The 23,185-nt window shown below is 27.8% G+C and overlaps 4 protein-coding genes across 4 annotated transcripts; 3 read left to right on the top strand and 1 right to left on the bottom strand.

Annotated features, from left to right (window-relative positions):
* Nucleotides 1-5,297: 5,297 nt before the first annotated feature.
* HO133_002958 (uncharacterized protein) lies at nucleotides 5,298-6,350 on the top strand (the record flags this gene model as incomplete). The annotated part of the gene is made up of 3 exons (XM_037293882.1): nucleotides 5,298-5,322; nucleotides 5,369-5,860; nucleotides 5,926-6,350. The coding sequence occupies 3 exons, from the start codon at nucleotides 5,298-5,300 to the stop codon at nucleotides 6,348-6,350; spliced, it is 942 nt and encodes a 313-aa protein (XP_037149960.1).
* A 326-nt stretch (nucleotides 6,351-6,676) lies between these two features.
* HO133_002957 (uncharacterized protein) lies at nucleotides 6,677-7,926 on the bottom strand (the record flags this gene model as incomplete). Its single annotated transcript, XM_037293881.1, has 4 exons — nucleotides 6,677-7,049; nucleotides 7,145-7,320; nucleotides 7,404-7,502; nucleotides 7,606-7,926. The coding sequence occupies 4 exons, from the start codon at nucleotides 7,924-7,926 to the stop codon at nucleotides 6,677-6,679; spliced, it is 969 nt and encodes a 322-aa protein (XP_037149959.1).
* A 2,835-nt stretch (nucleotides 7,927-10,761) lies between these two features.
* On the top strand, nucleotides 10,762-11,211 carry HO133_002956 (uncharacterized protein; the record flags this gene model as incomplete). Its single annotated transcript, XM_037293880.1, has 1 exon — nucleotides 10,762-11,211. The coding sequence occupies one exon, from the start codon at nucleotides 10,762-10,764 to the stop codon at nucleotides 11,209-11,211; it is 450 nt and encodes a 149-aa protein (XP_037149958.1).
* A 658-nt stretch (nucleotides 11,212-11,869) lies between these two features.
* HO133_002955 (uncharacterized protein) lies at nucleotides 11,870-12,538 on the top strand (the record flags this gene model as incomplete). Its single annotated transcript, XM_037293879.1, has 3 exons — nucleotides 11,870-12,122; nucleotides 12,171-12,361; nucleotides 12,413-12,538. 3 exons carry the CDS (start codon nucleotides 11,870-11,872, stop codon nucleotides 12,536-12,538), a joined length of 570 nt encoding a protein of 189 aa, XP_037149957.1.
* Nucleotides 12,539-23,185: the final 10,647 nt, after the last annotated feature.

The raw sequence follows: 23,185 nt of genomic DNA, 5'->3' as shown, positions 1-23,185 counted from the left end.
AATTAATATATAAATATATATAGAGAGACTAATTAAGAGAAAATCGATATAATATAATAAAAATAATAGTTATTAATATAAGATAAATAGTAATAGTTTTCGAATTTATATCTAAGCGAATAAAAGATTTTTAGAATAATATAACGTAATTAATCGAGAACTCTTAAATTAAATTAAATTAAATCGAGCTATAGACGCTAAAACTCTAATCTAATATTAAATAAATTTCTTTATAAGATATTATATAATCGATATTAATAAAGGCTATTAACGACGATAGTAAAGTCTATAGATAACGTATTATAGCTTTAGAAAACGCTTAGATCTCTTTTATTAAAGAAACTTACTTAATAAATCTAATATAAAGTTATTATTAAGTAATATAAGCTTAAGAAGTATAAAAAATATAAGACTATAGCGAAGATATCGGATGATTTTAATTTAATTAAAAACGAGGTATTCGAGATAGTTTCGGCCTAAAGAGTTTTTTTACTATTAAAGATCTTATTCGCTAGTTAATTCTTTATAGATAAAATACTTTAGAATATCTCTTATGGAAATTATTTATTAGATCTTAGTAATTTTCGAATTTATCGCTATTTAAATTATATTAAACGAGGTTATTATCGAGATTTTTTTACTTAACTTTATACTTAAAATTGTTACGACCGTATTCTATATCTTTCTTAATATATTATCTAGCCCTATAGCTTATTAGAGCTTAGCGTATCTTAATAGAGCTATCTACTATTATCTAATATCTTCTATCTATATAACTATCTAATATCTAGTTATCTTATTTAATATACTTATATTAATATTATATTTATATTAATTCTAATACTATAACTAGATTACTTTACTTACTATATTTAAATTAATAAATAAATTTAAGAAATCTATTAATAAGAGCTTTAATAAGATATTAAGTTAAGTTATTATATAGATAATATATTATAAAGAGTATTTATTAAAATAGCGTAATAATTTTATAACTAGTTAGAGGGATAAAGTAATTATTAAACTAGTTTATTTATACGATTAGTAAATCTAAAGAAATCGTTATTTAACTTAATAATTATATAATTAATTCTTTAAGCGAAGTAAAAGTATTTAAAAGAATAATATTTAGATTATCTATAATTTTTATAATAGTCTAAATAATCTATAAATTAGAGAAAAAAGTTCTTATAAAATATAATATTATTTTTCGAATTTGTAATAAAGCCTTATAAAGAATATTATAAGAAGTTTTTCTTTTCTCTTCTTTACTTAATATTTATAATATTAAAGAATTAAGAGAAATAATATAACTCTCTTATCTTTATTTCGAAATTATTATTTTTAATATATAATTAAATAAGATAAATCGAGTTAGTAATCTTCTAACTTAGATATTTAATTAATAATAATTCTTACTATCTAATAATATAGCGGAAGATATTATAGCTATTACGAATTTATAATAAATTATTAATATTAACTAACTACGTAATTAGATTAATAAGAAATTTAATTAATTTCTTACTATACTTCGTAACCTTCGCTATTAATAAGATTAATTTCGAGATATAGTTAAATAATATATTAATTTTAAGATTAAAAAGAATAAGATAGTAAACTAATAGAATAAGATTTAATAACGCTTAAAGTAAGTTAATATTAAGATTAAGAAGCTATAAAAATATAATAGAGAGCTTTAATAATAGCTAATAATAATGTAATTAAATATATTTAGAGATTATAAACTACCTCTAAGATATAAGTATTAACTCTATTAAAGCCTATCTAAATTCTACTCTCTATCTATAGAAAAGAGAAATCTATTAAATTATTAGATCTTTTTTTCTTTATTAATAATAAGAATCTTATATAAAAGAATTAATTAGTTAAAATAAAGGAAAAGTTATTAGATAATAAGAATTACTATCTTATTAAGATATCTTAAATTATCTATTTTCTATTATATATAGATAAAAAAACGATCTTTTATATTTTAAATAGAAGATATAGAAATATTATAAATCTCTATATATTAGTTAGCGAGGTTATAAATTAATTAACTAAGATTTATAAAGAGACGAATTATTATAAAAAGATAAAATATAATTATAATTCTCTTTAATAGATAATCTAGCCCTTTAATAAGTTCTATATAAAACTTATTAAACTTAATTTTATACTTAATTATAACGAAATCTATTTAAAGAATAATTTAAATATTAAGCTATAAATATATACCCTACTCTATTTTATTTTTATAATTCTTTTTAATTATAAATTTATATCTTTAAAAAATATTAAGAAATATCTTATAAATAATAATAACTTATAGCGTGTAAACTATAAACGATATCTGGCTCTAGCTATTAATAAAACGATTTTTAAAATTATTATAACTTAAATAAAGAAGATAATTATTATTATAATCGAGGATTATACGTCTTTCGCTATTATATTAAGTACTTATACTCTAAATATTTTTTAGAGTATATCGAAAGCGATAATCGATATAAATCTAAGAGATTTAATATATTTTAATTATAAAAAGACGGGTTATATAAGGCGTAATTATTTAATATAGAAATAGATTAACGCTAGTAAGAAAGTCTTATAAGAGATAAAAATCTATAAACTTATTATTAATAACGAATATAAAATAAATCTATTAGTCGATATTTACGAAGTTTCTAAGAATTCGAGAAATAAATAGTCTCTATTAAAGTTATAATAAGAGAAATCTATAACGTATATCTACTAGATACTTCTAATAATTCTTTAATACGCTATTCTTTTAGAATATAAATAACGCTATTATTATAGAAATAAAAATACTTATTCTAGAATATTCTTATTAATAGTAGATATATTAAGATATATATAGTTATTAATAAGTTTTTAATTTATAGAGTTTATAAAGAATTACTATTAAAATCGATCTTACTATTAAAATTTAAATCTCTAAAAAATTATAATAATTAAATCGCGAAGAAGCTTATTATTTACTATTTACTTTTAATAATAATAATAAATAATTATTAAGAGAGAATATACATCTGCAAATCTGAAAAGTTTCTACAAAATTTGAAATTGCTAATCGCGCGTTTGTCGCGGAAATTATAAAATCCGTCGAATTAGTAAATCTAATTAGAATTCGCTTAAATTCCGTCGATTTAATAACTATTCCAATCTTTTCCGTTAGTTCTATTAGTTTAATAGCAATATATATAAAAAAAGAAAAGTTCTAATAATCGACGTTATAATAGTAAGATTTTATAATAACGAGTATTAACGCTAACTTAAATTTAATTATAAAATTAGACGATTTAATAAAATTAGTTATATAAGTAATACTCTAATATAATATATAATAATACGTATATTAATGATAATACTATATATTAATATTATATATATATAGAATAGTACTTAAAGTATATTAGAGTATATTACGTAAAAATTTTAAAGTTATTAAAAAATTTTAAAGTTATTAAACTAATAGAACTAGCGAAAAGAATTTAAATATAGATAAAGTCTACTAAATAGACTAAATCGTGCTAATTATACGAACTCGGCGAAAATTATACGAAAATTAATTTTTTAGATTTATAGATATATTTTATATTTATCGCTTCTTTTATATATAATATAATTCTAGAAAAACTATAGATAAATAAGTATAAAGTGCTTCTCGATATAATAAAAGATAAGATTCTTTTTATATTAAATCGCTATAATTATAATAATAATAAGATCTCGATAGCGAAGAATCTCGCTATCTTATTAAATTCGAAACCGAAATCCTTTATCTTATAGACTATCTTAAAAAAAATCTTCTCTTTAATCTATATATAACGATAACTCGAATTCTACTATATCTACAAATCTAAAAAGTTCCTTTTCATACGATTTCCGCCGGGTTCGTACTATAAGTACGATTTAGTCTATTTAGTAGACTTTACCTATATCTAATTCTTTTTATTAATTTAATAACTATTCTAACTCTTTTCGCTAGTTCTATTAATTTAGTAACTTTAAAAATTTTTAATAACTTTAAAAATTTTACGTAATATACTCTAATATACTTTAAGTACTATTCTATATATATATGATATTAATATATATTATTATTAATATATATATTATTATACGCTATATTAGAGTATTATCTACGTAACTAATTTTATTAAATTATTTAATTTTATAGCTAAATTTAAGTTAGCGTTAATACTTATCGTCGTAAAACCTTATCGTTATAACGTCGATTATTAGAACTTTTCTTTTTTTATACGTATTACTATTAAATTAATAGAATTAGCGAAAAAGATTAGAATAGTTATTAAATCGGCGGAATTTAGATAGATTCTAATTAGATTTACTAAATCGATAGAATTTAGATAGATTCTAATTAGATTTACTAATTCGGCGGATTTTATAATTTCCGCGATATACGCGCGATTAGCAATTTCAAATTTTATAGAAACTTTTCAGATTTACAGATATATTAACTTAAACGTCTCTAGCGAATTAACTAATAAAAAGAGATTAATATTTACTTCTTAAAATATAAAATAAAAATAAGATATAAATCTATAATCTATTAATATCGTTAAAATTAATATTATATTATACTATTAATTAATATATAATAAGAGAAATCATCTATTTATTCTTATTATAAATGAGATCTATAACTCGTTATTAAAAAAGTTATCTTTTTAGAAGAAATTATATAATCCTCGTATATTAATTAATAAGCTATATCTTTATAATTTAGAAAAGAAGTATAAGAGATATTATAAATCGAATTACTTTATTTAAATTAGCGCTATTAAAATCGTTAACTCTAAAGATATTAAATAAAAACTCTTTATAGAATATTATAATTATTTAAATATTTTTAATAGAATAAAGATAAACGAACTATTATTATATCGTCTTTATAATTATAAATTAGAATTTATAAAGAATAATACTATTAGACTATTAAAGAGTTAAGTCTCTGCAACTTCGATCCTTACCGAAAGCAATCTCCACTCCCGTGTCTTACAGACGAGATTGAATCCGAAATTGGGCCCTCTAGTCCCGGTTATTCGCGATGAGCTTGATTATGCGATGACCCAGGAGTTGCAGGACTTTGACAGTTTGCTTTCTTGGATTGTGTTGAAGACGTGAAGAACGTGCTAATCATTCACTCAGAAGAGGAATGGAATACTGTTGAGGCTTTCAGCTTGATCATCCGTCTCGTGAGCCGAGTCTCATCTCGTCTTTTTGTGGGGGACGAGCTTTGCCGGGACATGACGTGGCTGAAGGCCTCGCGAGGTAAATGTCTTGACCTGTGGTAGCTTCAGCTGCTAATGAATCGAAGGCTACGCAGCGAACGCATTCAAATCAATAATTCTGCTTCGAGTATTTCCGCAGTGGATGAAGGTCTATGTCGCTCAATTTGTGCCATATGTCTGGATGGTAAGATGGCACTTATACAGGGCCAAGGCGGTTCTGGAGCCTCTGATTGCCAAACGACGCAAACAGGAGGCTGCCGGCACGCTCATGCGCGACGAAAAGTTCGACAATCTACTTCAGTTCATGGATGATGCGGCTACTGGAGTCGACGCGAGGCCAGCTAAGCTTGCTGAGAGGACCCTCGTCTTGACTTTGGCTTCATCACATACCACCTCGATGGCAGCTTGCCAGGCACTATTTCAGATGTGCGAATACCCCGAGTACATTCCCGAGCTGAGGGAAGAAGTTCGCAGGGCTGTCGAAGAGGACGAGGGCTGGCGCAAGACCACGCTGACAAAATTGCGCAAGCTCGATAGCTTCGTCAAAGAATCACAGCGAGTTCATCCGCCCAGCTTGCGTGAGTTACATCATTACGACACCTTTTCCAATTTGAAGCTCACCACACTGATCCAATGACTACAGTTGGCTTCAAGCGAGCTTTCCTTAAGCAGCGGACCCTCTCCGACGGCACCTTCATCCCCAAAGGTGCGCACACGCTCATGGCCATCCAGCCGCACCAGCAGGACGATCCAAGCATACCAGATCCCGAAGTCTTCGATGGATTCCGATACTACGGAATGCGCAAGCAAGAAGGACATGCAAATAGACACCAATTTGCAACTACCGACCCATACACTCTACACTTCGGCCATGGCAAGTTTTCTTGTCCTGGAAGGTTCCTGGCCTCAAACGTGATTAAGCTTATTCTTGGACGATTCCTTCTCGACTTCGAGTTCCGCTTCCCATCGGGTCAAGGCCGCCCAGATGATGTTCGCGCACACGAATACATCTTCCCCAATCCAAAGGGGAGAGTGGAAATTAGGCTGCAGACAGGTACTGGAGTCTGAGAAACTCCTTCTCGAGCCGTGATGTCGTAGTTTCGAGTTTGATCTCCACGTGCAAATTCCAATGTCAGCCTTCACTAGAATCTTTGCCTTTCCGAACTTACCACAAAAGTCCTTAGTCTTCCCTATCTATGCTTAGCTGAATGGATGTATTTTGGTTGCTCTGGCTGTGATCCTGGGCTGGAACATTGGGCTAAGCGTACTGTGGCAAAACTAGCTAAGAGGGAGAGAAATATTCTCAATCAATATTCGAGACTTTGATGAACATCTCGCCTATCTAGTGCCGCCCAGCCCATCTCTCGATCTGATCGTGAGTTCAAGGGGTACATTCAAACGATTTCGCCCCTAATCCCTCCAACATTGCTCCAAAGATCATCAGCCGCCTCTAGCACCTCTGCAGGCAACGGTCCCTTCCTCATCATCATGACCGTCTCACGGATTTGCTCGGTTTTACTTGCCCCAAGGATAATACCATCCCCATTTCCCAATGCCGAGTTGTACGCGATCCAACGGATTGCCGCTTCCATCGGTGTGATATTTTGCAATCGTACCTGCACGTCAAACTTTCTCATGGCGGAGTGCAGCTGTTCTCCTCCAAAGAGCTTCTGCGCGCCTTTACCAAGCGGATTGCTGTCGTCAAAGCGAGTACCTCCATGCTCGTTATTGACAAGCTTGCCAGTTAGAAACCCTGCAGCGAGGGGCCTGCTCGGTTAAAGAGATCAGCTTCACCCCTGGTCGTCGCTTGATGACTCGTTACAAAATGGCGTATTGAAACGAATAGCGCAGTAGTAACTCACCTAAAGGCATTGAAGGCAATGCCGTGCGAGCGTAGCAGAGGCAGCAATTCCGTTTCCATACCACGCGTAATCAGATTGTAGTCGCCCTGGTAGCAAACCGGCTTCCGCAAGCCCATCTTCTCGCACAGCAGAATCATTTCCTCTAGCATCTGTGGAGCTATGTTTGAGACTCCCCACTACTCGGAAGGAGGTGTGTCAGTACGGTAACGAAAGAATCCGGACGCGGTCATGGAAAGGGGGGATGCTGGAGTAGACGTACGGCCTCACAACGACCCAGCTCGATCTGCCGGTTGAATTCCTGGATCTGCTTGTCGAGTGGCGTGGAAGGATCGGCTCGATGCGCGTGAAGGATGTTTACCTTGAAGCAAATGAGGCAGCGTTAATCAAGCCAAATGGATGCTGCTCTCGTGATATATAGCAGCAATGAATGGTAGGGGGCAACACTTCATTTGTCTCCTTACTCCTTTTGCCGCCTTAAGACGCTGTAGACTCCCCTGTATTGATGACTCGATGGCTTCACCCTTCAGATCCCCACTGCCGTCCGTCCGCACATCGGTGAAGACTTTGGTATCAATAAGAAACTCCTTATTCATCTCCTTCGTCTCGCCAATCAGCGATTCCGCCCTTCCGGGATTCAATGGCGGGTAGCGAGCGCCCGAGTCGAGTTTACGGATGCCTAACTCTTGAAGTGTCTTGTAGAGAGCGAAGAGGGATGGAGGGTCTTGGAAATCGGTCATGTCCATGCCGAAGGAGGCGGTGCCGAAAATGAGCTGGGGAGGCATATTGGAGAAACTTTATGACGGAGGTGATAGAGGTAGTGTGATCAGTTGCAATAGTCCTTTGGTGTTGGTGCAAATGAACGGAGTTGCGGGGAAGATGCTAAATTCATAGTACCTTCAGGGTAGGCAGAGTCTTATTATAGCGTTTGCGTCATATGATGCGTTGTCATGCATGCACTGCCCACTTTCTAGAGGAAATAGTCTGAGCGTTTACAAAAATATCTCCAAAAATTCAAGCGCCTGTCCTATATATTATTAAGATTCTATATCGTATTAGATATAATAGAATATAAATATTAATATTCTATATCTTATTAGAGTATAAATAATAGATTAATATTTTATATTATATTATATTCGAGTATAATAGAAATAGAGTTAAATACTATATCTTTTTTTTAATATAAATTCGAAATCTTAATAATATATATTACGAAATAGTATATTTATAATATTATATTATAGAATAATATATATATAGAATATTTCGATTAAGATTTCTATATTTAGAAGTATAAGTAGCTATTTTAATTATTATTCTAGTCAACGACTAATCGTACGACTATAGTATCGTAGTATTTTACTACTATAACTATTACTATTAAGCTATTACTATTATAACTACTACTATTATAACTATTACTAGAATAATAAATAGTAATAGCTATAATAGTAGTAGCTGTTAAAATATTAGGTATGTGATGTGTAGAACGGACGGATTAATTCTTCAAAACCTCTTACGCTGCGCAACGGGGCGGGGGACCCCGATGAGGTTTCGAGGGGGGTCGGGGTCGGGGTCGGGTTTCGGGTCGGGGTTTCGAGTTTCCTCGAAACCCCGACCCCGCCCCGACCCGGAGCGGGGTTTCGGGGTATACCCCGTTGACCCGGTGGACCCCGAGTACCCCTGAGCGACCCCTCTAAATTTTGATATTATATATTAAGAATAGAATAAAATAGAGTATAGAATACGATATCGTAGTCTAAATTAGATTATAAGATATAGATACTTAGAAAGATAATTAGAATATATATAAGATTATATTTATAAGAGTATTATAAAAATATTACGAGAGTAATAGCTTCGAGCTAATCTAATTAATAGGCTTAAGAATTCTAAGTATAGTATAAAATTAAATAGCTGAGAAATACGATAACTGAGACGCGTAAGGATTAAATTTTATTAAAAAGAATAATATATAAATAACGATAATGTGAAAGAATAATTATTCTATTTTTAAATTCTTTTAGAGAATATCTTTAACTCTATAGAAATAGAGTAATATAGCTAATATACGTATAGATTATAGCGAAGAGTAGTTGAAAATATAACTAAGAACTCTATATTTCGATACTTCTTTATAAATAGCTTATAATAATCTAAATCTCTTCTTTAAATAGTTTATAAATAGTTTAATAAAATTTCTCTAACTTCTTATTAGTCTTATTTAAATCTTAAAAAATCTTATAGAAAAAAGAGAAAGAGTATTAGCTCTTTAATTATTAATAAGTAAATTTATAATAAATCTTTCTAATCGTAATCGATAATTATCTTCTATTTTAAAAGAGAATAAAGACGAGAAAGACGATAATAATAAGTTTAAATATACTTTTAAAAAAATAGATAAAGGCGAGAGCGATAACTTTATATAGAAATTAAATAGCTCGATATTACTTAGAAAATTAAGTATATTCTCGCTAGTCTTAAAATCGCTATTATATAACGATAGAGTAATTAAAGTAAAATAGAGGCTCTATTACTCTTCGTTAGATTTTTTAAAAGTCTTATTAATATCGAAAGCGATTAGATATTATCTTTAAGATTCGAATTCTTATATAAAAAATAAGAAGTACTTATATAAGAAACTTCGAATAATATTAATAAGAATATTCTAATAAAAGATATTAAATAATAAAAATAATTTAATAACGAAAACTATTTTTTAATAAAATTATATAAAGTATAGTTATTATAGACGTATAAATCTTCTTCTTAGAGAGAAATTAATACTCTTCTTATATTACTTATTTAGAGACTTAAAATTAAAACGCTCGTCTTAATAACTATTATTATAAGATTAAGTTTAAGACTTTATTATTATAACGATAGAATACTTAATTTTTTATAGTAAGATTAAATTGCGATAATTCTCTCGTCGATAATTACGAGTTAAAAAAATAAGCTATTATAATATTAATAAAGATATATCTATAGATATAAGATTATTATATATTAGTATTAACTAATATTCTATTAGAAAGTATAAAGAATATTTAATACTATTCTATTCGCTTTCGAGCTTATAATCTATTAAAAAGAATAATATATAAATAACGGTGATATGAAAGAATAATTATTTTATCTCTAAATTCTTCTAGGGTATATCTTTAACCTCATAGAAATAGAGTGATATAGCCGACATACGTATAGGTTATAGCGGAGAGTAGCTAGGAACATGGCTGGGAACTCCATATTTCGACAAATTTCGACAGCATCGTGCACGAGTACCCTGAAAACGCCATCGACTCTATTGTATCTGCGATTTGCGAACCCTCCGCACCCCAGATGGAGTCCAACCGAGACATTCTGCCTCAGACAAAGCCCTAATGACTTGTTGCCGCTTTATTATGCAACCTGGATCACTTTACCTAGAGTAGCCTTTAACGCCCGATCTCCGAACGATGTGACTGCGAGCCGCATGCGCGGCTACGTAGCTACTTGGAAAAGGCTGCATTTCCTTTTCTCCTCCACTAGGTTCTACGCAATATGTATGACTCTCCGCTTGTACGAAATGGCATTCACCCCAAAGAGAAAGTGTTAAAATCACCGTTTCCATTGTAATGTCGGACTATAAGATAACGACTGACGTCGCCCTGAACGGGGAGGACGTGCGCGAGGCTCGTACGAAAATGGAAAGCGCTCTTCGGGTTGAACTAGCACGGTCTGAAGCGCCCGCAGATCAAGTACTGGACAGCGCTCTAGGCCAGGCTGGAACGCGCCTGACCGTGCTTTCTTCACCTGCTTCTACAAAAGAAACAAGCAACGACGAGTCAAAGAATACGATCAGAGGAAGATCCGAGACCACTGCTCAAGTCCGACTGGTTCCCAAGATTCCAAAAAGCCACCGTTCTCGGTCTCCTTCAACTCAAGACCTACCTACGAATACACTTGAACTAGGAAGTTTCGATGAAACTGCACAGGGCTTCAGGTTGCACCCTGTGGATGAGGGATTTGGTGCATGGAGCTATGTTGCCAGCGCTTTTGCAATGTTCATTGTCGTCTGGGTTTAGTAGTTCGCTTCTCAAAATCGTCTAGGGGGCATTTCACTTAGTCTTGGATTCATAGGATTCCCCCAGGCATTTCCAGTCTTTCAAACCCATCTTTCGTCTCAAAGATTTTCGAGGCATGCCGATTCAGTGATCCTTCCTCTCCTGGCACCAGGACTCCAGGATATAGAGGAAGGAATCTTATTCCAGATACTTCCAACAGCGGCGAGATATCGGCAAACTTTGGTCCTAATTGGTATCACGGTCATGCTTCTTTCTTTGATTCTGGCGAGCTATGCCCGCGAAGCTTGGCAAATCGTCTTGACGCAGGGCATCCTTTACGGCATTGGTGGCATCCTTCTCAATTTCGTGCACGTTTCTATATTCTCGGAATGGTTTGACAAAAAGCAAAGCCAAGCTTTGAGTATTATCTGGCTTGGATACAGAGTTGGTGGTCTGGCGTTTCCTCTAATATGTCAATGGCTCCTCGACCAGCATGGCTATGAGAAAACACTACGAGTCCTTCTGGCGCCGATGCTTGCACTTCTCTTGCCAACCGTTTTGCTCTTTCGTGGTCGTTATCCAGCATCGACCGTGGTCTCAAAGCCCGTGCAGCCACCGGTTTCAAAGCTAGCGTTGTTTTGTTGCTCTGTTGTTCGCACTTGTAACCAATGTTCCCATGATGTTCATCACAAAATTTTCGTCGGATGTTAACATTGATACTTCCGATCAAGCGCTGGCACTCTCATTAGTGTTCGCCAGCAACTTGGTCGGAACTTCTGCCATTGGCCAGCTGAGCGACAGAGGCTTTAACGAAGGCCTCATGGGCGCTTCTGCTCTCTTAGCATCGCTAATCCACTTCTTGATGTGGGGTCTGGCAAAAACAAAGACTGGTGTATTTGTATACGCGGTTTGCATTGGACTCACGAATGGAGGTGAGTACGTACGTTTCCTCCGGGACCGCTAGAGCTAACGAAGGAAAGGCTTTCACAACTGTCTTTTCTCGTTTTTCTCTGAAGTCTCAGGGAATAACAGTGAGCTCTTCACTACGATTCATAGCCTCTTCAGCTTCTTTGAAGGGTGGGCGATCCTATCTGTTGGGCCGGTCGGCACAGCACTTTTGAATCGCTCGCCACAGGTACAAATTCAAGACTATGCGATAGGAAGATACAAGGTTCGTCAAAGAGGTTTTGATCTTTCGTCAATGTCCTTTAATCAATTACAGTACCTTGTTGCATACGCTGGCGGGATGACGATGACGAGTGGATTACTAGTTCTGATTCCTGTGATGCGAAGAAGTGCCAACAGCCTCCGAGAACAGGTGCATCCACAAGCGACAGCGCCCCCGTAACAAAATGGCAACTTTTCAGGCGCTGTAATTCGATAATCATCGTGGGTAAAGGCGCCAATTATGATCATCTAACATATCACGATCTATTGTCATATAAGAAGCAGAGGCTGCTTGTCACTATAAATGTACATCATCGCTATCGTTCCACAATGTTATACACTATAGATCTAGTGGATTCTGAGCGACGCTAGATCTTGAAAGAGGAGCTTTTGATCAAAATGTGAAAAGAGATTACGGGTTACTGCGAGAGAGCGGTCTGGGTTGATGGGTTTTGTCCCCCACACAGCTAGACCCTATCTTAACCCTGGGGCGATCCGCGCTTTGGCGCCCACCTCTTCGAAGCTGCATGCATGTCAAGCGTAATTTCTCAGCGTAGCACAGCAGTGGTGATAGAAAGCATATAGATTCAGTGGTGGGGCTATCAGCTATTATGTAGCTGATGGAGAATAAAGCACTACTATCTATAGCTAGCTACATGAAAGGAATAATAATAGAATATATATGGAAGGATGTAGAAGGAATATATATATAGAACATAAAGGAACTAGATACGCTAACACTCCCCCTATCTAGTAATATCTAAATACCTCTATTCTAACGCCAAAATTATATATTATTCTAATTTATTAGTTTAGGTCTTTATCTACTAATTCTATTATCTCGATAAAATTATTAAATTTTATAGTAATTAATACTTTAATAAGATTATTAGCCTTTATATTCTTTATAAATATATATTTATATCTTAGCGTTTAATTAGCTATTAATTCGCGTATAAAATAATAATTAATATTAATATAGCGTAATCTCTTATAATTTATAGAGTTCTTTATTAAATTAATAACTCTTTTATTATTATATTATATTATAAATAGTTTATCTAGCTATTATTCTAGCTCTAGTAAAATATATTATATTTATATTATATTCTAAATAGTATTAGAAGTAATTATATATTCGACTTTATATATAGATTATACTATAGTCTTCTACTTAATAGATCTTTAATTAATAAATCTATTATTTAATATTATAATTATTTTAATTATTAATTATATTATAGATATCTTATTAATCTAATTAATATCTAAGTAATCGAATAATTATAGTATTATTATTTTTATAATTTCGAAGATTACTTTATATATTCTAATCTTAACTAGATATTATAATATCTTTTTATATACTTATTAATATTAATAATTTAAATTAAAAGAGAATATAGCTAGTTTATTAATAATAAACGCTATATTTAATTATATCTAAGTAGCTAAATAGTTAATTTCCTCTAAGTTACTCTTAAATATAATAATATCTTTTAGATTAATCGTATATATATTAGATATAAAAATAAGATAATTATTTATATTTGATTTTATTAGAATAGATGAGATACGATACTCCCCTATATTATAGATTATAAGAATCTTATTAATAAATATAAATTAACTTATTTTAAATATTCTTATTAAACGATTTCTCTCGATCTTTATACCTAGATAGTATATATATAAACCGAGATTTACGATATTAAATTATTTATATAGAAGTCTCTTAGCCTAATTAACTAATAATTAATTATCGACGATTTTAATATTATCGATATAGATAACTAGAAAGACGATTTCTTTATCTAATTAATAGAGAAATAAGTATAAGTCGAATTATAAGTATATAAATTTAATTTTAAGTAGAAACTCTACTAGCGTCTTATATTATTTATAATTAGACTGTTTTAGTCTATATAGTATCCTAAATAATAAATAATATTAGAACTAATATAGATGTAATATTAATATAAGTATATTAAATAAGATAATTAGATATCGAATAGCTATATAGATAGAAGGCATTAGATAGTAGTAGATAGCTCTATTAAGATACGCTAGGCCCTAATAGACTATAGAACTAAATAGTATATTAAGAGAGATATAGAATACGATTATAATACTACCCCTCTCTTCTTATAGAATTATATTCTTATAATTAATAAGTAAAAGAGTAGTAAAAATATTATATATATACGCTCGCTTGAAAATTAATAAAATAATAAAGAACTTTTAATATCTAGAATCTTTAATATTATAATCTTTCTCGACGGTAATATAAATAGCGAGAGCTTATATCTCGGTCTTCGCGTTAGCGTTATTACTAGCCAAAAATATAGCGAGTATAGAAATTCTAGTCTAAAAGAAATCGATATAATAATAGGCGAGTAGTAAATATGAGTGTTTTAATAGATAATAGTAATTCTCGAGTTAATATTTTAGCGTAAAGAATATTAATAAAATAGTATAAATTAATTAATTAAGAGATCTTAAATTAAATCGAGTTATAGACGCTAAACTTTAATTTAATATTAAATTAATTTAATGTAAATTTCTTTATAATAAACTATCTAGTCGATATCGATTATATTCAATAATAGTAATAATAAGATCCGCGTATAACCTAGTATAGTCTTAGAATATATTAAGAGTTATATTAATAAAAGAAGACGATCTAATAAGTCTAAAATGCGGCTATTATAAAATAATATAGACCTAAAAAATCGAATTACGAACGCGAAGAAAATAAAGTTATTATAAAATATCGAATAATTTTAATTTATTTAAAAACGCGATATTTAAGATATTACTAGGCTTAATAAACTACTTACGAATATCGCTTATAAAAATCATTAATTATATCTTAACAATTTTCAAATTCGCCACTATTCGAGTTATATTATTTAAGATTCTTATTAAGACCCTTCTATTTCACTTAATACTTAAGGCGACTATTAATAAATTTAAAGATAATAATCTCTTCTATTATTTATTCAATTTAACCCTTAATAATAATATATTTCGATAAAGAATTAATCTATTTAAATAAGAGGTTTATCGATATAAGACTTAAGAGATTAAAATAAAATATATTATAAATCTTTATACTCACTAAAAGCTTTAAGCGATATAAGATTTTTATAAGACCTATTACTTTAAATAGACTATGCCTCTTATTATTTAATTTTTAAGATAATTAATTCGAGATAATATTCTTATTACTAAGAAAAATTATATTATCTACTTTAAAAGTAATCTTTTAATATCGCTTATTAACCTAAGTTATTATAATCTTTTAAGCGCGATTTATATTATTTCGAATATAATTAAGAACTTACTATATATATTTAATAATATCTTTCGCTTAAGTAGTATTAAGGCGTTTACGAGTAATATTATAGTCGATAGTATCTAAGCTAAAACTTATTCGAGAGTAAAAGCTCTTATTTATAAAGAATAATAAAACACTTATTACTATAAAAGTAATATTATTATTAATAAACTTAATAATAAATAATTATTTAGACTAATCGTCTTATATATAATTATAATATATTTAAAGATAATATTCTATATTCTAATTAGCCCATTTAGTCTATTTGTTAATTTTAGAATAAAAAATTATTAATAGCTTAGCCTTAATCTTAAGTCGTTTATAAAAAACTTTTTATATTATCGATATAAATTAAGAGCCTTTATTCGAAATTATTAACGCCGATAGATTATATAAGCGAAAGACCTTCTTAAGTAATATATTAATTGTCTTTTCAATCGTAGTTTTTTTATTTATATTAGAGTATACGACGTAGTATTATTTCTTAATAAGTCGGTCTATCGCTATCTAGATAGCGTTATATTTATTAAATATAAATAAATCTATTATAAAGTTTATCGAGATATCTTATTATTACTTTTAAGAAATTAATAGAGATTATAATAAGCTATATTCTTAATTATAAGAGATTTTAGATTTATAATAAATATAGTAATTTCGAATATAGATAGTAATAATAGCTTTTATATCTCGCTAATAATATTCTCGCTTAAATAGCTTATAGATATAAATTACGTCTAGATATTTATATAAGAGTTAATCGTATACTTCGCGAATAACGTTAATATATAAATCTTCTAATATCCATAAGCGATTCTTATAATAGAGTATCCTATTCTCTATAAAGCACTTATTAAATATAACTCCGCGGAGTTTATTCTTATCTTTTATAATTACCTTACGAATTTTATTATAGAACTTATTAGTCTTATTTTTCTAAACTATTCTATAAAAGATAAAGTTATTAATAATATAAATTCTAACGTTTTTATTATTAAATTCTAAGCGATTAGATATAAATATTATCTAATATTACTACTTTAAGCGTTTATTCTCTAAACTATTTAATTTAAAATCGACTATATATATAAATATATTAATTTTAATATTCTAAGGCTTTAGACGATAGATAATTTTAATATTAAATTTAAATAGTATATTTAAATAGCGGGCCTAGCGATAATTTAGGTTTCTTTCTTTAGTAAAGTATATTAAGCTCTTATAATTCGTAAAGATCTTAATAGAGATATCGATATATTTTAACTTAGGATATTAGTATTTTAAATAACGAATAATAGTTAGTAACTTCTTATTATAGATCTAATAATTATACTTAATTAAAATAAAGTTCTTACTATAAAAAGCTACTAAGTATAAGATTTTATTATTATTATATTAGAATAGAATACTATTATTAATATAATTAGAGAAGTCTATTTCGAGTATAGCGTTTTTCGATCTATCGAAATAGCGTAGAATTAAAGCTCTTATAATAGCTATCTTTAGTAAATAAAAGGCTTTCTAATAGATCGATAATTAATCAAATATTACTTTCTTAACTATAAGTTTTACTATTAGTTTTACAATCTTCGAGAAATCTCTTATAAATTAATAATAGAAGTTATAAAAGCTAATAAAGACTTATATCTCCTTTAAATTAATAAGAGTAGATTATTTAATAATAGCTTAAATTTTAATAAAATCTATTTATAGACTATTAATCGAAATAAAAAGATCTAAAAATTTTATCTTTTAAATATAAAATTTATATTTAAGAATATCTATCTATAATTCGACCTTTTATAGCTTCTAAAGAATCTTTTAAATATATATAATATATTTTTTTCTCGATTAACTATAAATAAGAATATTATTAAGATAAACTTAATAGAAGTCGTTTAGATACTTAAATAGAATATTATTTATATACTATTAATAGATAGTCGAGCTATTAATTAAATCGAAGAGGAGTATTTAATACTTATATACGTCGAGAAAGATAACGAATATAATAAAATTCTTACTATCGAAGTATATATATAATTTATTAAATACGACTATAATATCTAATCGAGTAAGATATTTATAGTTTTAAGTTCTCGCGAGAATTTTATCTATTAATAAAATTAAATATCGATTTCTCTTAATAATAGTATTTAGCCTTCGATAATTTATATAAAAGCGTAGGCTCTCGTTTGATTTCTCGGTAAATAGAATAGAGGATATAAACGAAGCATAACTAGATATTATAAAACCCTTTTTTAGATACTCGTTTAAATACTTCTTAATTTATTTTAACTTATATTCTAATATAGAATAGACTTAACTCTTTAATAATTTAATAATATTAATCTCTATAAATTCTAATTTATAATTATAAAGGCGATATAATAATAGTTTATTTATCTTTATTCTATCAAAAATATCTAAATAGTTATAATACTCTATAGAGAGTTTTTATTTAATATCTTTAGGGCTAACGATTTTAATAGCGTTAATTTAAATAGAATAATTCGATTTATAGCACCTCTTATACTTCTTTTCTAAGTTATAAAAATATAGCTTATTAACTAATACGCGAGGATTACGTAATTTCTTCTAAAGAGGTAATTCTTTTAATAACGAGTTATAGATCTCGTTTATAATAAGAATAAATAAAGGATTTCTCTTATTACGCGCTAATTAATAGTATAATATAATATTAATTTCGACGATATTAATAGATTATAGATTTATATCTTATTTTTATTTTATATTTCGAGAAGTAGATATAAATCTCTTCTTATTAATTAGTTCGCTAGAGATATTCGAGTTAATAATAAAATTCAAATCGTCGTTATATGCGAATTAGAGAGAAAATTCTTTCTTTAAAATAGCCTATAGAGTAGAGAGTTTCGATTTCGAATTTAGTAAGATAGCGAGATCCTCTACTATAAAGATCTCGTTATTATTATAATTATAGCAGTCTAGCATAAAAAGAATCTTATCTTTTATTATATCGAGAAGTATCTTATACTTATTTATCTATAATTTTTCTAGAATTATATTATATATAAAAAAGACGATAAGTATAAAATATATTCCCTCTCAATAGTTATTTACTATTATTATCAGAAGTAAATAATAGATAATAGACTTCTTTACGATTCGGCTATTATAATTTTTTAAAGGTTTAAATTTTAATAATAAGATCGATTTTAATAGTAATTCTTTATAAACTTTATAAACTAGGGATTTATTAATAACTATATATATCTTAATATATCTACTATCAATAAAGGTATTCTAGAGTAAATATTTCCATCCCTATAACAATAGCGTTACTTATATTCTAAAAAAACAACGTGCTAAAGAATTATTAAGAGCATTTAGTAGGTATATATTATAGATCCCCCTTACTATAACTTTAATAGAGGCTATTCATTTCCTAAATTCTTAGAAGCTTTATAAGCGTTAACTAGTAGATTTACCTTATATTCGTTATCAATAATAAGTTCGTAAATTTCTACCTCTTATAAAGCTTTCTTATTAGTATTAGTTTATCTCTATATTAAGTAATCGCGTCTTATATAACCTATCTTCCTATAATTAAAATATATTAAATCCCTTAAATCTACATTAATTATCGCCTTCGATATACTCTAAAAAACACTCGGAATATAAATACTCGATTTAATAGTAAAAGATATACGATCCTCGATTATAGCGGTAACTATCTTTCTTATTCGAGTTACGATGACTTTAAAAATCGTTTTATTAACAGCCTAAGCTAAATATAGTTCATAGCCTATACACTATAAGTTATCGTTATCTATAAGATATTCCTTAATATTTCTTAAAGACATAGACTTATAATTAAAAAGAGCTATAAAAACGAAGTAAAGTTAGATATATATTCGTAGCTTAGTATCTAAATTATCTCTTAAGTGAATTTCGTTATAATTAAATATAGAATCGAATCTAATAAATTCTATATAGAATCTATTAAAGGGCTAAATTATTTATTAAAGAGAATTATATTCATATCTTATCTTTTTATAATAATCTATCTCTTTATAGATCTTAGCTAGCTAGTTTATAACCTCGCTAACTAATATATAAAAGTTTATAATACTTCTATATCTTCTATTTAGAGTATAAGAGATCGCTTTTCTATCTATATATAATAGAAGATAGATAATCTAAAATATCTCGATAAGATAGTAATCCTTATTATCTAATAACTTTTCCTCCATTTTAACTAATTAATTCTCTTATATAAGATTCTTATCGTTAATAAAGAAGAGAGAATTTAATAGTTTAATAGACTTCTCTTTTCTATAGATAAGATATAAAATTTAGATAGGCTTTATTAGAGTTAATACTTATATCTTAGAAGTAATTTATAAATCTCTAAATATACCCAATCGTATTATTATTAGCTATTATCGAAGCTTTCTATTCTATTCTTATAGCTCCTCAACCTTAATACTAATCTACTCTAAGCGTTATTAAACCTTATTTCATTAGTTTACTATCTTATTCTTCTTAGCCTTAAAATCAATATATTATTTAACTATATCTCGAAACTAGTCTCATTAATAGCGAAGATCGTAAAGTATAATAAGAAACTAATTAGACTTCTTATCGATCTAATTACATAGTTAATTAACGCTAATAATCTACTATAAATTCGTAATAATCGCGATATTCTCCGCTATATCATCAGATAGCAAGAACTATTATTAATCGAATATCTAAGTAAAAAGATTACTAACTCGATTCATCTTACTTAATTACATATTAAAAATAATAATTTTAAAATAAAGATAAGAGAATTACATTATTTCTCCTAATTCTTTAATATTATAAACACTAAGCGAAGAAGAGAAAAGAAAAAACTTCTTATAATACCTTTTATAAGACTTTACTATAAATTCGAAAAATAATATTATATTTTGCGAGAACTTTTTTTTCTAATTTATAGATCGTTTAAGCTATCGTAAAAATTATAGATAATCTAAATATCGTTTTTTTAAATACTTTCACTTCGCTTAGAGAATTAATTATATAATTATTAAATTAGATAATAATTTCTTTAAATTTATTAGCCGTATAAATAAACTAGTTTAATAATTACTTTATTTCTCTAACTAATTATAAGATCGTTACGCTATTTTAATAGATATTCTTTATAACGTATTATCTATATAATAGATTTATCTAGAAATATAATAACTTAACTTAATATCTTATTAAAGCCCCTATTAATAAGTTTCTTAAATTCGTCTACTAATTTAAATATAGTAAGTAAGATAACTTAGTTATAATATTAGAATCGATATAGATATAGTATTAATATAGATATATTAAATAAGATAACTAGATATCGAATAGTTATATAAATAGAAGGTATTAAATAATAGTAGATAGCTCTATTAAGACACGCTAGGCCCTAATAGGTCATAGAGCTAAATAGTATATTAAGGGAGATATAGAATACGATTATAATAAATAGACTCGATCTTAATTTAATTTAATAAAGCCTTCTAGCTATTTTATATAGATCTTATACTTAAATTTTATATATAGAAATACTATTATAATATTAACTAGATTTACTTCTTAATTGTAGTATATAGTTAAAACTAAAAGAATCTTTTATATAATTAGCTTAATAATATCTAAAAAGATTTTATTATAATCGATATCTTCTTATTAAAGAAAATTCTTAATAATATATTTAGTCTTATAGTGTAGAATTTTATTATCTACTCTTATCTTCTTCTTATAGACTTATCTTCTCTTAAGAATAATACGATATACTGGTCTTAATACTAGCTTTTATATCTTTATCTTCTATAATAAGTTCTATTACTTCTATATAGCGATTATTTATTAAAGTGCTTTAGGTCCATTAATTACTTCTTTATAAGTATAAGACTTAATATCGAGTATAAGCGATATAGCCTATATTAACTTAGTAAATTTCTTCTTTAAAGTATCGAAGTTAGTTTATTTATCGTCTTAAATAATATAATAATTCTTTAATTTATTCTTAATTCGCTATAAGCGTTTTAGTGAATTAAATATAAATAAATTTAATATATTAAAAATAACACTCTTCTAGTTACTTAGTTTAGATAAATTTAAAATATAGTCGATCTTAGGATTTCCTAGGCCTATAAACGGATTTTAAATTATAATCTTAGAGTCTTCTCTAGATATATTTATTATTATCTTATTATTTATAGCTAGTAAAGAAGAAGCTTCTAGAGATAATAAAATTCTTCTAGCGACGATAATAGTATTTATAACATTCTTATTCTCTAATATCTTATTTAGTTTATTTTTAGTATTACTATAAGACGGAGTAAAAGTATAAAAAGATCTTTATAAGATATTATATCGCCGTATTAAATAAGATTTACATTTATTCTATAGTCGATATTAATTAAATCTCTTATAGTTAAATAAAATATATTTAAACTCTTATTTAACTATTTTTTTCTTTTATTTATACTTATAATTATAGATATAAACTATTATCTTAAATAACCTTAGATAAATTATATTTAACTTCTTTTTAATAAGAGTCTAATATAATATTCTAATTATCTTTCTTAATAAAGTCGTAGATAAGTAATTTATATTTAGAATAGCTATTTTAATTACTTTAGTTTATAGACTTAATAATAGATCTATAATTATTAACTAGATATATATCTTCTAAGTAAGAATACTATTAATATATTTATTAATATTATTCTATTTAGATAAATCGAGTATAATTAACTCTTATTATATATCTTAAGAGACTAGTTAATCTCGAATTTTCTTATTATTATACTTATTATCGTTATTAGAGCGAATACACTTAGAGATAATATAAAACTATATTTTAATTATAATAATAAAGTTTTATAGTAACTTAAATACCTAATCTACTGGCCGGAAAGGTATGGTATGATATGGGATATTGACCTGCCATACCATACTCTAATATGATATGAGTTATTGAGATTTGCATGATTTCATATCGTATGATATGAGATCTTGACGGTATATACCACGACCTCTGGGCTAAAGGAAACGACCGATCACTTGATTTTTAAGAAGTCTATCTATCGAAATTAAGTTTTTTAATTAATCTTTATAAAGTAATAATAATAGCCTCCTTTAGAGCGAGATAATATTAATTCGCTATTAAAGAGGTCTATATAAATACTATTAAAAGTATTTTCTATCTTAATTATTAATTTATAACTTAGAGTTTTTTTCTATTTCCTATAGATATATGACTTATAAAATTATTTTTTAATGTTATTTATAATTTCTATTCTCTCTACTATAGTTAATAGTCTAATAATATTATCGAAATTTAGATAGTTTAATACTTAATGCTATTTAATAGCTATTATCTTTTAGTAATTAGCTTTCTTAATAATCGCGACTATAGTAATCTCTTTAGTTATTATAGCTTTAAATAATATAAATCTTAGCTTA

The sequence above is a fragment of the Letharia lupina genome (assembly GCF_014066315.1).
Source record: "Letharia lupina isolate WasteWater1 chromosome Unknown contig_16, whole genome shotgun sequence".
NCBI classification, from domain to species: Eukaryota; Fungi; Ascomycota; class Lecanoromycetes; order Lecanorales; family Parmeliaceae; genus Letharia; species Letharia lupina.
Note: the sequence above shows the minus strand (reverse complement) of the source record. Positions and strands in the feature narration are given on the sequence as shown.